The 16,139-nt window shown below is 34.0% G+C and overlaps 2 protein-coding genes across 7 annotated transcripts in view; both read left to right on the top strand.

The window, feature by feature from the left end:
- The first annotated feature begins 121 nt into the window (after window positions 1–121).
- rab32b (RAB32b, member RAS oncogene family) lies at window positions 122–5,542 on the top strand. The gene is made up of 3 exons (XM_059518486.1): window positions 122–1,927; window positions 2,377–2,654; window positions 3,488–5,542. Exons 1-3 carry the CDS (start codon window positions 1,714–1,716, stop codon window positions 3,626–3,628), a joined length of 633 nt encoding a protein of 210 aa, XP_059374469.1. The 5' UTR covers window positions 122–1,713; the 3' UTR covers window positions 3,629–5,542.
- Window positions 5,543–10,213: 4,671 nt separating this feature from the next.
- stxbp5b (syntaxin binding protein 5b (tomosyn)) overlaps window positions 10,214–16,139 on the top strand; it is a 45,865-nt gene continuing 39,939 nt past the window's right edge. For 4 of the 6 annotated variants that reach the window (XM_059518502.1, XM_059518501.1, XM_059518500.1 and 1 more), the window contains exons 1-2: window positions 10,214–10,714; window positions 12,286–12,383. In XM_059518502.1, coding sequence (XP_059374485.1) covers window positions 10,571–10,714; window positions 12,286–12,383 — 242 coding nt within the window. In that variant the 5' untranslated portion in view covers window positions 10,214–10,570. The other 2 variants (XM_059518503.1, XM_059518504.1) reach the window with 2 other exon arrangements.

Raw genomic sequence — 16,139 nt, 5'->3', positions numbered from 1 at the left:
TTATTTAATTATATATATTATAAATTAATTGTTTAATTATAATATTTAATATTTATTTAATGTTTCTTTATGTTTTACATTTCAGTTAACAATAAAGCAAAATACAGTTTATCATACAATTGGCAGGTGTGGCAAAAAAGTTAATTTTGGACCTTAATGTCAGTGCTGGATTGAGTAAAAGCAGGAACCAAATGTGTAGGTACCCTTTGTGTCACTATCTCTTGCTTTAGTATGGCAGCAGTAGTTGACATGACGCCAACACTAGTCATTGTGATGCTGTATATTCTGAGCCGTTTATGTGTTTCATAATAGATCAAATCCATCTAAAGGACTTGCAGAAAATATCCACTGTAGCAGAAAATGAAGATTTAGGAATCCAAACAATGTGCAGCAACTCTATCAGTGGCAATTGAATGTGTTTAAGGCATTTTGTACAATCATGACTTTTATAAACTACATTTTTAAGCGAGTCTATATTAAATAAACATGATCATCAGACAGTTTTAATTCTACATTACAGCATTACATCATGTAGCATATGTATGCAGTAAACTACAGCAAGTGTTAATAACAAATGCCTAGTAAATGTATTTGCAAAATGTAGCAAAAAATAAGTAGTTTTTAAGTGCCAATGTCAAAACCACTGTATTTTTTCATGCTGTATTGTTTTTAATGTGTTTTTTGTATAGTTTGTGTGTTTAAAGTACAATAGGAAGTGTATATATTATTTATCATCTATTTATGTGATTGTTATGTTTTTAAATAGTGACGAAAATTTAGATTTAGATGGTCATAACATAAAGTTGGAGTTTGTATTATGACTTCTCCATTAGAAATGATTACCTGTATTTGGCAGCTTTTCTTACTTGTTGGTAAAATGTTTGCATATCAGCTCCAAATACTTACATGCTTCATACAGTCAATGTGTTAATGAAGATTCAAGATCCCCTAATGCTCAGCAGGGCCACCGACGACAGTTTGACCAGAATGTACCATGAGTCCTCATAAGTAGACAGTTAAATACTCTTGTTATGACCATTTAAATCCTGTATGACATAACGGTTACTAAATTATAATGGAATTTTAAGCAGTTATAGAGGATTGTATTCAAGTAACTTTTTAGATACTATCTGAAATGATTATGCTGTATGTTTTTTTCTGTTGCAGTATTACATACTGTAGTCTATACTTTAGCTTTAAGAAAACATTTGTGCTATAATATTTTTTTTAACATTCATTTATTGCATACTGTATGAGCCTAGAAGTAGCTATCTTAAGATAAACCACATGTTTCTACAGATGATATTTAGTTCTGCTGTATTTTGTCAGAGGCTGTTTAGCTTATCATTTTAGGTGAGCATGTTTTATTAGGTTTATGATAAATACTGTATATTTTGTAAATAAGCTCTCAGGGTTGTTGCTGCAGTGTTTAGTTAATAATTTCCCAAAATGTGACCAGTTATTGCTTTCATATGACCATGTTAAAGAACCGTCTTCAACACCTGTGTGTCTCACTGTCACTTTATGCACGCTTTGCACTTGAAAAACACAAACTCTGACCTTTGATTTAACTTGTAAATTCTATGTTTTACTGTTTTTCATGCTGGAGACGGTTATGTATTGTTGGAAAACATGACAGGGATTTAACCGGCAGAATAAATCAGAACTAGGTCATTTAACCACAGATGCGATTTCTTATCACTATCCAGGAAAATGTCAGGAGACTCAGAATTAGGATTCACTGAACATTTATTTAAAGTTTTGGTGATTGGAGACCATAAGGTTGGGAAAACCAGCATTGTTAAACGATTTGTGAAAAATCAGTTCTACGAGGAGTTGAAAACGACTATAGGTGTGGATTTTTCTTTGAAAGTGATAGACTGGGACAGTCACACGCGGGTGCGATTTCAGCTGTGGGATATAGCAGGTAAGTCTTTGTTTAAACTTGTAGTTAGTTTTGTAGAATAATGTTAGTTGTTATTTTGATGGGTCATAATAGATTAGCAGTGCATAAAACTAATTATGTTGATGTACATATATTTGTACTATGCTGAGAAAATGGCATCATGAGCAAAATATGAAAGTTAGCTACAGAAATGTAGCTAACTTTCACAAAAATAGTTGTTTTTTAGTGACGTTGTCCTCATCAGGGGTAATTATTAACCATTTTGTGGCACAGTTTCTCTTTCAGATTCATATATAGTGACTATAAATCTTAAGGCAAGACAAATGTGTCATATGAATCTGAAATAACTGTAAACTGATCAGTTTGTGTTTCTCCATTAAACTGGAGAATTCAGACCATAATCTTAGAGGCTAATTTGGTGCTTTCTGATAAAAAGTGTTTTTTTTCCTCTCTCTCTCTTGTTTATTTAGGTCAAGAACGTGTAAGAGGACTGAACCGCGTGTACTTCAAGGGATCCAGTGGTGCGTTTGTTGTGTATGACATGACAAACAGGTCAACATTAGATGGAGCTCTGAACTGGAAACATGAACTTGATGGTCAAGTAATGTTGAAAAACAGCCGTCCGATCCCTACAGTTTTACTGGCTAATAAATGTGATGAGACTAAAGTGTGTCGGAGGAACGCCTCTCTTCTGGAGAAACTCTGCCAGGAGAAAGGCTTCATTGGATGGTTTCAGACATCAGCGAAGGTGACTGGATTATTATCATGCTATTTCAATATTTAGACTAATTCTGGATAAGAAACAGGGTTTTTTCAATCCTCACCCAACCAGTATCTCCTCCATGTTTATGTATTAATTGCATACTTATTTGTATTATTAATTACATACATTAACTACTATTTTTAAACTTATATTTTAAATTTTAATGTTTACTTTTTATGTTTTTGAAGACTCAAAATTACAGTAAAATAGTAATATTGTGAAATATTATTACAATTTAAAATATATATTTTTTCTATTTAAATATATTTTAAAATGTAATTTATTCCTGTGAACAAAGCTGTATTTTCAGCATCATTCCTTCAGTCTTCAGTGCCACATGATCCTTCGGAAATCATTCTAATATGCTGATTTACCTTTTCAAGAAACTTACTTATTTATTATCATCATTAAGAAAACATGTTTGTGGAAACTGTGATACATTTTCTTTTTATTCTTTGATGAAATAGAAATAGAAATCTTTTGTTACAATATAAATCTCTTCACTGTCACATTTGATCAGTTTAATGCATTTCTTTAGAACTGGTATTGTTTCACTGTTTAAACAAAAATATAATGTTTTCAACATTGGTAATAATAAAAGAAAAAATGAACACAATAATGATCATGTGATATATATATTGTTTGATTATCAAAATAGTTTTATAAGAAATTGTATGTTTAGCTACTATGTTATGTTGCCTATACCATTATAAAATGTATAGTAATATCCCTTCTACTATTCCACTTCTGTTTCGTTACTAGATTTAAACTGATGTAGCTAGATTTAATGGAGTTTTGCTGTTGTGTTTGTGTTTTAGGAGAATATCAATGTGGATGAAGCTGCTAAATTCCTTGTGAAGCACATTCTCCAAAACAACGAGGAATCAGTGACAGAAGAAGAGCAGAACATGCAGCTCAACCTGCAACAGCAGTCAAAGAGCAACGCTACCTGCTGCTGATGCACAATCCCAGTATGAGACAGCTTTAGGTTGAGTCTATAGAACTGTGCAGAACTCTAAATACTTGTTTCTATACAGCATATCATTTTGCAGTTTGTATTTTTTATATATCTAAATTTATTGTCAATGATTAATACTCAAGTAAACATTTTGGGGGCCATGAACAAGTACCATGTTGAATGAGTTTGATGCTGAGTATCTAATAAATACCTCCGTGGCAATATGTCTTATTTCCCCTGCTAATATGCTCACGGATTATTAAATACATCAGCATGGAAGGAGATTAACTGAGATCCACTGTACACACTTCATCCTACAACATTTCAGGAGTGAACAGAAATGCTGTCAGAATGCCAAATCCACTCTCTGCAGAAAGCAGCGTGCACTGGGACGTGGCCTATATTTTCATATATATCCAAAGTTTGTTTTCTTTGGAAAATAGCACAAGAGAATGTTTTAAATGAAAGATAATTTAATAAAGTTAGACTAATGATGAAAAATAAATGTAGCTTCAGGATAATATTCCATATTCCATCAGGGCAGCATAAATGTGTAATACTGTGCCTCAGATCGCAAGCTAATAAATCTCTCTTTACATTATTAGACAAAAAGTGGCAGAATTTCCATTTCAGTTCATATAGTTTTTGCAAACTAGTAACTGAAAGGCCAAAAACATACACTAATCAAGCCCTGCTCTGTTTCATCAAGTTTATAAAATGATCAATTATTTCCAATAAAGAAGTAAAATTTGTCCCATACAGCGATTATCCAGGTCACAGGAGCGATCAAACACATCCACATGATATACAGCTTCCATACACAATGGTTAATGTCACAGAAATAGGAAGTCATTCCCAGTGAGACCCAATTTTGTCGTGCATTTTTGAGTGAATGTGAAGAACTCCCTGATACTCCCCCCCAGAGATCTCGACTAGCCTATATAGAGCAAACAATACCCCACTCAACCATAGCAGCCTCAACACACTGTAGGAATCAGCTGCCAGCATATTCTGGATTGTGTGCATGGAAAAGCAAGTTTGGATGGTTTTCAAGAGTTTTTGTGTACTCGTACGCAGCCGTGTATTACGTCGCACAGGTCTGATGCTGCGCTGTTTAGCACGTTCCCCCAGAGGCATGAGAAACGTTCCCGTCTCGCCCTTAAACTCTTCCCATCTGTCAGATCTGCTAGACCGGTTGTACAGGTGTAGTGCTTTTACCTTTTCTGGCAGATTTCCATGATAGTATTGTGAGAAAACCAGAAAGCACTGTTGCGTTATAATGTTGTTCCTGAAGATGAACTGTAATTCAGTTAAAAATGTATTAGGAAGTTGATTGTTAATTAATTTGTTCAAGAATGAGAGCAGGGTTATAAAATTATGAATAAATGATGCCACTGTATTGTCCAAGAACAGGCCTATTGGTGAAAGAATACGCAAATTTTCAGTTAAAATTTGCTGAAAACTTACTTGCCCCCAGGCCACCCAAGATGTAGACGAGTTTGTTTCTTAATCAGATTTGGAGAAATGTAGCATTTCGTCTTGGATGCTCTACAGTGGATGGGTGCCGTCAGAATGAGTCCAAACAGCTGATAAAATCATCACAATATTTCACCAGTAATTCACACCACTCCAGAGAAAATCTGTGTTGGTAAAAACTGAATCCATTATTAAGGCTTTTTAACTTCAAATCAAATTGCTTTGTTTAATCCATACTTTTGCTTTCTCCAGTGAAAAAGTTCTCATCTGAATCAGGAGAGAAATATGCACCATTTACAAGCAAAAACAGTCCAAAACAGATCTAAACAAATTGGTGGATTTTGATGTGAGAGACAACAGGAGATGTTTTTTGTTCACTGGAGGAAGAGTTTTGGATTATGAACACATATGTGACAATGGACCACAAAACCAGTCTTAAGTCGCTGGGATATCTTTTTAACAATATAAGATCATGTTCCATGAAGATATTTTGTAAATTTCCTATACTGTTAATATATCAAAACTTAATATTTGATTAGTAATATGCATTGCTAAGAACTTAATTTGGAAAACTTTAAAGGTGATTTTCTCAATAATACGATTTTTTTTTTTTTTGCACCTTCATATTCCAGATTTTCAAATTAACAGTTAAATTACTGCCAAATATTGTCCTAACAAAACAAACCATACATCAAAGGAACACTAATTTATTCATCTTTCAGATGATGCATAAATCTCAATATTGAGAAATGTACCCTCATGACTGGTTTTGTGGTCACATATTTTGGTTTGAAGCAAGTTTAAAGGTAAATTACCTTGATGGTTTTTTTTCTTAAAAACATGCATCTTTTCACTTCAAAAGATGTTATTTGGTGGAGTGGTGTGGATTACTTGTGGATTATTGTGAGGTTTTTATCAGCCATGACTCTCATTCTGATGGCACCCATTCACTGAAGAGGAGCTGTACATTTTATAGTTTTTCTATTGAAATGACTTACATTTCCTTCTTCTGTCTGTCAACAGTTTGCTGACTATCTCAGTTGCTTGGACAGTGGGCTATGGTGGTCTCATTCTGGTTCATCGTGTGAACACTGAGCCTGAAGGCAGGTTTTTGCAGACATGGTGTGTATAGGAGGGCAGATATTTTTACTCTCCCATCTGTTCCGCACCGTCCCGTAGTTTTACTTTGTAGAGTCCTTGGTGTGCGTCTAGGGATCTGTTCTACATACCACTTATTTGAGCCCCTACGCTGCAGTTGTTTACAAATAATGTGAAATGAATTCATCCATCCTGATGAGTCTTTATTATCGAACTTAAGACATTAAACTTTTAGCAACTCTTTGGTACTTTGTATGAAATGTGACTGATTTATGCTGCTTGAAATGTTCAGTTCTAATAAATGCACATGCATTATAATGTTTCTGGTTGCATTTGAAGTGGATATTTTGCTAGAGGAAAACCATCAAAGACAAAGTCTGTGTCCTATATACTTCAGACCTAGTTTCAGAGGCTGAGTGAAGGAAAGTTTATGAGAAATTCTTCAACAATAAGCGCAAAAATATTACATGTATAAAATATATTTTTTTAAATCAGAATTCTTCTCTTTTTAAGTGCTTATTTTAAGAAATTTTAGCATCAATGTCAGCAAATGAATGTCAGTTCAGATAGTATTTTTTTTCTTTCTTAAAAATACATTAGCTTGAAAAGCAAAATGACAAGATATTAAGGCTTGTTGCTTGACTTAAAGCTAAAAACAAGAAAAAAAAAAATGTTTTCACTTTGCATTAAGATTATTTCTCTTACACCATATTTAACCCAAAAATTAACATTTGCTGAAAATTCACTCACCCTCAAGCCATCCAAGATGCAGATGAGTTTGTTTCTTCATCAGAATATATTTGGAGCAATGTAGCATCACATCACTTGCTCAGTAGTGAATCCTCTGCACTGAATGGGTGCCGTCAGAACGAGAGTCCAAAACAGCTGATTAAAACATCACAATGATCCAGAACTTATCCACACCACTCCAGTCCATCAACTAATATCTTGTAAAGTGAAGTGTATATTTGTGAGAAAATTTCAAACCATTATTTCTGGCTAAAATAAATTTTAAAATATATTTAACTTATAATAGAATTCCCAGTGTATTAACCCTCAGCCTAAAAATCTGTGAATTACTAAATGAAATCCAAACTGGTATCTGTAGGGTAAAGTGTGTCAGTGGCTCTGTTAACAATTGCAGCAGTTTTGCAGCAATAAATACTGTTATGTCAGTCTGGTTGTCAGAACTCCATTGGATACTTCAAAGAAATTTGGGGGTCAAATTTTCTGAATGTTAAATCTTTCTGCTGTATGTTTGGTTTGTCATCTTGAGTCATTTGCAGCAAAATAAGCACTCATAAGTAATTTACATATTCCAGCAACTTTCCCCTCGACACATGACAGCTTATCCTGAACAAACTCTTTCATGGCACACAAAGGGGCTGCGTTTGTGTCTGATGGGTAAAGCGGTGGCTCCATGTGCGTGAGCAGATGGCTCTCATGGAGAAGCGGATGATTCTGCTGACATACAGAGCCTGGAATCACATAAGTAGGAGGGAAGCTGGACAGAAGAGAGTCCACAGGACACACGAAGAGCTGCAATGACATGCATGACCCCTCTGCACTTCGAATGTGTTTTTGTGTTGAGCCAATAAATGTGGTCCATGTAAAAAAAAAAAAAAATCTGTGATTTTCATGAACAGAAAAACATTTTAGCATTCAAAATCTTAGAGCTTTAACATAAAAAGTTTTTCTTTTAACATTCTATTTGTTAACATTAATTAGTAAACATGAATGTGAAAAATATTTTTAAAGCATCTATTAATCTTACTTAATGTTAATTTCAACATTTGTTAAGATTTCGATATTACCTAATAGAACTTAAGTAATATGAACTAACAACAATTGTATTTTTATTAACTAACTTTAAGATTAATAAACAGCAACAGATGTATCACTCATTGCTAGTTAATGCATTAACTAACATTAACTAATGTGACCTTATTGCAAAGTGGTACCACAATTGTACTTTTTTTTTTTTGCATTAAATTTTTAATGCTGAAATAATAATTGTAAAATTACATTTTAAAAAAAGATCCAAAATACTGGCATTTTCACTGCTCTCAAATAGTATTGCTGATGATGCTATATAATTAAGACATTCTCTCTTATAACATAGAAATTGTTTATTTTTCATTTAATATACAACATATGACTGAACAAAAATAGAATGTAGTAGCTCTCAACCTCATTTATGTCCATGCTGATTTGGGATGGAAGAATGATTATGGCTCCATCTAGTGGGTGAAACACAAAGGGAACAGTATTTGTGCTGGACTAAATTAGTTTCTCTGACTGAAGTTTGTTGTTTACCCATAATGAAGCCGAGATGGTACAATTTCAAATGTTTAAAAATATAGTTTAAGTTTAAAGTTTAGTTTAAAGCTACTGTGATGATAAAGCAACCAATATACAAATTATATATCGATCCACAGACCCAAAATGCATCATTATACAATGAATTTTTTATGTATGCACAGTATTATATACGACTGTATTATATTTTCTCCATACTCAATAGTGTTGGATTGAAAATGACATCATTAAACTCCTAAGACACTGAGAGGAGACTGTGGAGACTGTTACCAAGCATCCAGAAACAGGATCATTACAGGTGGGACGAGCCAAACGTGTCTGCCAGGCTTCATTGAGAATATTTTGTACCCAGACTGAGAGTCCCGGACGACCTGATGAACCGGTACTGTATTGTTTCCTATTTGTTGCCTTATATATTTTTTGATGTTTATGATTTGCTTAATGTTATTTATTATTATAATAGACTACATAATGGCAGATTCCCCTTGTGACAACTTCTGCAAATAGAGCCAACTTCAGATGTTGTATGTTGTCAGAAAGGTTCAGATAACATACCCTTTTTTCTTCTTGGACAATAAGAGAGGAAAAGGTATGATTTTGCATGGTTATGACAAAAATCATAACTGTTGATTATTCCCTTGAAATTGTAATTGCGATTATTAATTATGATTATCACAATTTACATTGAATGATGTTTATGCCATTGTTTGATGCAACTCCATGCCGTATTTTTATATGAAAATATACAAGGTGAAAAAAACTCAGATTGGTTTCTTTTTTAAATTATATAAACGAAAATATATAGATATATGAATGGTATACTGATATACCAAAACTAAAATGAAAACAATGGAAAAAGCCTTAAGTTGACATGTAGAAAGGGGTAAAAAATCATCTAAAGCACGCAAAATAACTTAAGTGGACTTTGAATGATTACGTAATTGTGGCATCCATAATTGTAATCGCGATTAGAAATTAAATTAATTGTGCAGCCCTTTTTCTAGCTTCAGTCTCCCCTTTAAATTAAGATCCAAAATATATACATTTATATTTTAAATAATAATAATGATGATGATATTATCTAGTTAAATTTATATAAGTAAATATTGTAATTTTATTATAATACAGTATTATACATAACATGGTTTTTTTTTTGATTAGATTAGATTCAATCTTATTGTCATTATGCAGAGTACAAGTACAGAGCTAATGAAATTCAATTTGCATCTAATCAGAAGTACAAGAATATTTTTATTATATATTTTTTTTCTTCTTGCATAATAAGAGAGGAAAAAGTATGATCTATTATAAAATTACAGTATTAAATTATTGTATTATATTATAACAATAAATCAAAATATTATTACTTTATTAAATATTGTTAGGCAATAATAACAGTGTTATTTGAATTATGTATTATAATATATTTCTATAATTATAATACACTTTAAATAGTATTATTTTATTGAATATTATTTGATCAGCTTTTTTTTATATCAATTCAATATAACTGTATTATTATTGAGTGTAGCCTACTAAAATGAAACCTATTAAAGCCATCAGGGTGGGTCATGACCCTTATCTTCATCATAATCATCATCTAATGTTGGGACTGTTGACTTTCCTGAAGGTTATTATAGATAACTTCCATAAGCTACGCGCTGATCCAGAGTCAGTTAGTAACAGCGGCGTTTCTCGCGCACATCCGGGTATCGCTTCCACAGCGCAGACGCGTCGCGGTGATTGCAGCGCGCTGCGTTTCCGCGTTAGCAGCAGGGGGGAACGGAACACAGCGAGATTGGCCGAATCTAACTGGATTACGCTGCCCGTGTTGCGATTAAAATGAAAAAGAAGTGAGAAGTGAAAGCCGTGTTAAGGAAATGACCGTGGAATCATCATGACATTCGCTCGGTCACGAGACGGGCTCACAACTCTGACATCAGGACGAGTACAGCACCAGTGCGCTTGTGTTGCCGTCTCCGCCGCCGTCTGTTTATCCTCGCTCTGTTGATGCACGTTTTGCATTCATTTCGCATTCACTGGAGGTAATATGAAGAAGTTTAATATCAGGAAGGTGCTGGACGGCTTGACTGCGGCGTCTTCCTCCTCCTCATCCTCCAATGCCGCGTCGGGAAACAGGGAGAATGACATGATTCAGGAGACCCTGCAGTCAGAGCATTTCCAGCTCTGCAAGGTGGGATTAGTTACTGTGATCATATGCGGGGGAGGTGAGGGAGGGAGGGGTGGGTGGTGAGTGGCGCCAACTCGCCTCAGTATTCTAATGCGCGCGAGAAGAACGCTTTTAAAATCAGTTTGCCAACGGTCGACGGTTTTCATCTCGGTTAAATCACCTCAGGGTCGGTTTTAATTAACCATCACCGGCTGGAATAATAACCCAAAGGTCGGTTCACGAGATTAACGTTAATCGCTCTCGTGAGGCCAGAGTGGACGGTTGAGGAATCGGTGGCTGTTATGTTAAGACGAATTCATTTAACTTTTCAGAACGAGCGGAACTGATATTCAAGTTATTATGAGGTTAACGTTAGAATGACACTCTTACATTCTGTCATATAGAAAGACGTGCCAGTCTTGTCTGTCAAGAAATACCTGTGCTTATTGTTTAGTCATGCAGTTTAATTCGGATTTTAGAACAAATCGACTCTTTTACTAATGTGAACGGATTGTTCATGTTCTAATTCGCTGACTCTGTATTAACTAAACGGTTTCTCCCTGAGATAAGTCAGTTTAAAAATGACGACGTTTTTTTTTTAATTATAGAATTTCCTAGTTAAGTGATCAAAATATAATTAAAGGGATATTCTTTCATCGTTTATTCACTTAACTAGCTTGTTCTTTTTTTTTCAAACCTGTAATGTTACGAGTTTCTTTCTTCGTTTGAACACAAAATTATTCATTTTGGTTTTCACTTGGTTTTATCTGTAATACATGTTTCAATTTTTTTTATTATAATTTTTTTTTGTGTGGTTCAAATTGACTTTAAGCGTTTCACAAACAATTGCGCTATGAAAATAGTAAATAACCATTTTCTCAGATTGAATCTAGTGTATGCAGTAATTGCAACTTTTTAAAGTTTCCAATATAATGTTTGAGCTTTTGGAATGGATCCTCACTATCGATAAATGAAATGATCTATATTTCAATCTGTCCCTCATACAAAGCAGGGTTATTATTATCATTATCTAATACTAAACCATAGTTTTAAAAACAGTAAAATAACATATTATAAAATATATGTTAATAAATATAATTAACAAAATAAAATATTAAAAAAGCATGTTAAACTGGCTTTATATTATTTTATAATATATTTTTTAAACTATTTTATTTCAGCTAGTTTCGAAGGCAACATTTCTCATTTTCATTTAGTTTAAGCTGAAATACAAATAAATAAAAAAAACGATATAGTCATTTAAATAATAATAACGAAATTGACAAAAAAGTTAAAAATAGTAAAAAATAAAAGTAATACTAAAGTAATACTAAAACATACAAAATATATATATTTTCAGAAAAAAATCCATATTTTCTGATTTGTCCAGTGTTTTAGTTACGGACATTATTATCAGCAAATCATGCCTACATTCCTGTCATATCCACATACAAATTGATCTTTTAGCTTCAGAAGTTTTAAAATAAAGTGGTCTTAATGGTCAACACCGGTTTTGTTCATTTTGGCTGAACTTTGCCTTTAAGAACACCATTGTCATGTTTGTAGTTTAATGCAGATCATCTTCTGCTTCACAGACAGTGCGACATGGCTTTCCCTATCAACCCTCTTCCATGGCTTTTGATCCTGTGCAGAAAATTCTGGCTATTGGCACACAGACTGGAGCCCTGAGACTGTATCCTTTTACATAATGAGTTGGTAACATACCCAGCCTAACTTACCATTGGGAAAAATAAGTGTCAAATGCGGTCTTGTTGTGTGTATATATTTAAACAAAGGCAGTCCACACACCCTTCTGTGTTGAAAGTCTTGTTGCACAAAGTAATTAACATGTTCAAAGCATGTGTGGTTCTTTTTTTACTAACCTTCATGCAAACAAATGATTAAGTTGCAAAATACAAGTAACAACATCCTCTGGCAAATCAACTTCTAAGAGCCTTGCTGTTTCCCCAGGGGATATGAATATTTACCCTAGAGAAGCTTCATAGTAGCTATTAACTGAAAGAAAGACTTTGGGCTTCTGGAAAAATTAGCATCAGCAAATCAACATGCCTAGTATTGTTGATAAACTTGATACATGTTACTCAGTTACAGATCTCGATGACAATATCTAAGGCAGGGTGGCTGATATAATGCTGATGTTTAATATATATTTTAAAAATATATATTGACTGTGGTAAAACTATGTGACTCGTGGCTTTTTAAAAATGGCGGAAACGGTAGTATTTTGATTTAAAAATGTGCATTTATGCTCTGTGTTTTTAAACATTCACACATCTTTTATTTAGGCAAGATGGCAAAGTTATTGGCCAGTGACAAAAAAAATCTTGTATATATCTTGTATATATTAGCCTGGCCACATTTCTACTTTACCTCCATTGCTTGACTAAAATGCAAAACATAAAAACATTGAGCATTTCAAACCTGATGCTTTAATGTAGTATATGCTAAGTCATCATTGAGAAAGTCAGTTGATTCCAGGTGGTAAATATCAAAGGAGCCAGTTTCTCACAGAGTCATGTATATGAGCAGCCTCATTTCAGAGGCACATTTCCTAGAAGCAGGGTCTTTATTCCTAGAGGAGCTGCGCTCATTAATATATCTCCACTGTAGCATGAGCAGCTCCACTGCCATATGTTGAAGAGCTTGTCTCATCATTGGTGCTGCCGACTATCTGCCAGAAAGCCACCTTGCACGTGCTGGAAACATCGCTGGTCCTGCTGGGCACGTCTGTTAGAGCCACACACACACACTCAGCCAATCTGCACCAGCTTATTTCTGAGTGTTTTCATATTCAGATTTACACCACACCATTGTTTCTGTCAAAAGAAACCGCTATAGAGTAGGGCTGGGTGTTTTATTGTAAACTGTGCAATAGTAGATTTCTTTTTATTGTAATATTATTTGATTTGTTATTCAAAATCCAGAACAGACAATAACTTTGAACACCACAATAAAAAAATTTAAACAAATCTGTGCTGTATGTAAAATGAAAAGCAAAAAGTAAAAAAAGACCATCTTTTCTTACAATCTGTAAATAGTTAAATTAAATAATTGTTGAAAAAAACACACTTTTTATCACTAAAAATAAAACCAGTGCCATTCTTTATACTTATTTACAATTGTGTTTAAACTTTTTCTACAAGTAATATAATTATGAAAAAAAGTAAACAAGTTTCACCCAAATTTAAATTTGTCTTTTAATTAATGAAATTTAAACATTAAAGTTTTTGGTAAATAAAGGGGATTTGCTATTAAAATTAAAACATGGTTTATTTCTTTAAAAAGTTTTATTAATTTTTTCAACAGAAGTAGAAGTTTCACATACATTCTACTAAATAATAGTAATGTTTCTAGCACAATGCCTTCATGTAAAAATGAACTTATTTTGACGGGTTGCCGTAAATACCTTTAAACTGACACTGGTTTTACTCAAATGAAATGGTAAAATGCTTGTGAAGTGACTCAGAACAGTTCTGGTGATGTTGTTTATGTATCTATGTCTTCATTGAGACGGCAGATGCTGAAATTACTGCAAGCGTCATGCACTTCAGTCTATGTAGTAAACAAACCATTCATTCATTCACACAGAGACGCACAGAACATGCAGGATTCATATTTCAACCAACTTTTGCTGCTTAACATTTACAGATACTGGTCCATATGGAGATTTAATTTGATTCATTTATGCTAACTTTGACGAATTCTGTGACTGTCCATATTAAAATGTAAGTTTCATTCTCATGACTGGATTTTGAGACTCTGTCCATATTTCCTGCTTCGTGGAAATCATAGTGCTGTATGCATTTATTCACTTATTCACTTAGCTGACGCTTTTATCCAAAGCCACTTACAATTGCCACATATGTCAGAGGTCGCACACCTCTGGAGCAACTAGGGGTTAAGTGTCTTGCTCAGGGACACATTGGTGTCTCACAGTGGATTCGATCCCGGGTCTCCCACACCAAAGACATGTGTCTTATCCACTGCGCTAGCACTGCGTCAAGAACCGGGTTGACCGGGTACTCGGTACCACTGGTACTTAATAAAACCTGGTACAGTGACATTTTCCTTTTTTTGGTACTGACTTGGTACCGAAGTACCGGGTCTTTTGAAAACACTACAACAATCAAAAGCATGTCTAATAGGGCTGGGATAAACGATTATTTTTTAAACGATTAATCTAGCGATTATTTTTTCGATGCATTGATTAATCTAAGGATTAATTTTTTCAGACCGATTCGATTTCGATTATCTCCCCATTAATTGACTACTAACAATTTATACATTTTGATTTACATATCTGAATGAAAAAAACATGAATTCCTTAACATTGCAATATATGTTTATTGCTCTTAAAATTACAAAATAAAAGACTGACTAAGAATGCATTACTTTGCACTTGTATAGAGATAGCATTCAATAAAACCTTGAAGCCTTGAAAACACATAGCTTACTGAAACAAGCTTACTGAACACAAAGGGCCTAGCTTACTGAAAAAAAGTTCTTCTTTCAGATGAAAATAACAACAACTTGATGTCTAGCATTCAATAAAAAAGTTCACCCAAAATACTTGTTTAGAGCAATTGAAAGAATACAGTAACCAATGTAAACTTTAGGGCTTTAAGCTAATACAGAGAGTGCTTTTCCAAAAAATAAAAATTAACAGTGGGAGCCAGCAGCCTGTCATGTAGAAAAAGAAATCTCCGAATGCTCCACGTGAAACTTTGGCGTTCTGCCCTTTTTCTATCGTGTCTAATGATTTTGGTTAACATGCTGCACGAGGGAGAGGGAGAGAGAGAGCGCAAGACAGTGCTCGTGTAGTTTGAAGACTGTGAGTGCGCGAACGCGTGTGAAACTTGGGTGTTTCGCCCTTTTTCTATCGTGTTTAATGATTTTGATTAATATGCACAAGGGAGAGAGAGAGCAAGAAGCGCTCGTGTTGTTTGAAGACTGTGAGTGCGCGCGCACAGCCGGGGCTCTCTCTCGTATGCGCCCTGTCAGGCGCAGCACAGTCATTATATTCTACATATTCTCCGATCAAATAAGGCTTTGACAGCCGCCAAAAAAAAAGATCAATGCAGAAAAACCCCTGGATTGGTTATATAACGTTGGACAGAATGTTGATCCGGCCATCGCGTATATTCAGAGCACATAAGGCAAACGTTTTTTAGAGAAATAAAAACAGGTCGATGAAACGATGCGCATATTTTGCGTCAACGTATTTTTTGCGTCGATGTCATCGATGACCTCGACGTGTTGTCCCAGCCCTAATGTCTAAATAATTGAAATAATGGCATTTATGCATTTAAAAAAATAATTGATTTGGAATTTGACAAAATAATAATAATGTAAGCATTTTAGGGCCCTATAAAATATTTAATCCCAAAAATATTTTATCCTTTTTATTCATTTTATTCAAAATCTATAT

Source organism: Carassius carassius, chromosome 31 (genome assembly GCF_963082965.1).
Source record: "Carassius carassius chromosome 31, fCarCar2.1, whole genome shotgun sequence".
Lineage (NCBI taxonomy): Eukaryota > Metazoa > Chordata > Actinopteri > Cypriniformes > Cyprinidae > Carassius > Carassius carassius.
The sequence above is the reverse complement of the archived record's forward strand: the minus strand, read 5'-3'. Positions and strand labels throughout refer to the sequence as shown.

Coding starts and splice junctions, on each gene's coding strand:
- rab32b (XM_059518486.1), top strand. CDS start 1,714: ATGTCAGGAGACTCAGAATTAGGATTCACTGAACATTTATTTAAAGTT. Junction 1,928..2,376: donor TCAGCTGTGGGATATAGCAG/GTAAGTCTTTGT, acceptor TTGTTTATTTAG/GTCAAGAACGTGTAAGAGGA. Junction 2,655..3,487: donor GGTTTCAGACATCAGCGAAG/GTGACTGGATTA, acceptor TTTGTGTTTTAG/GAGAATATCAATGTGGATGA.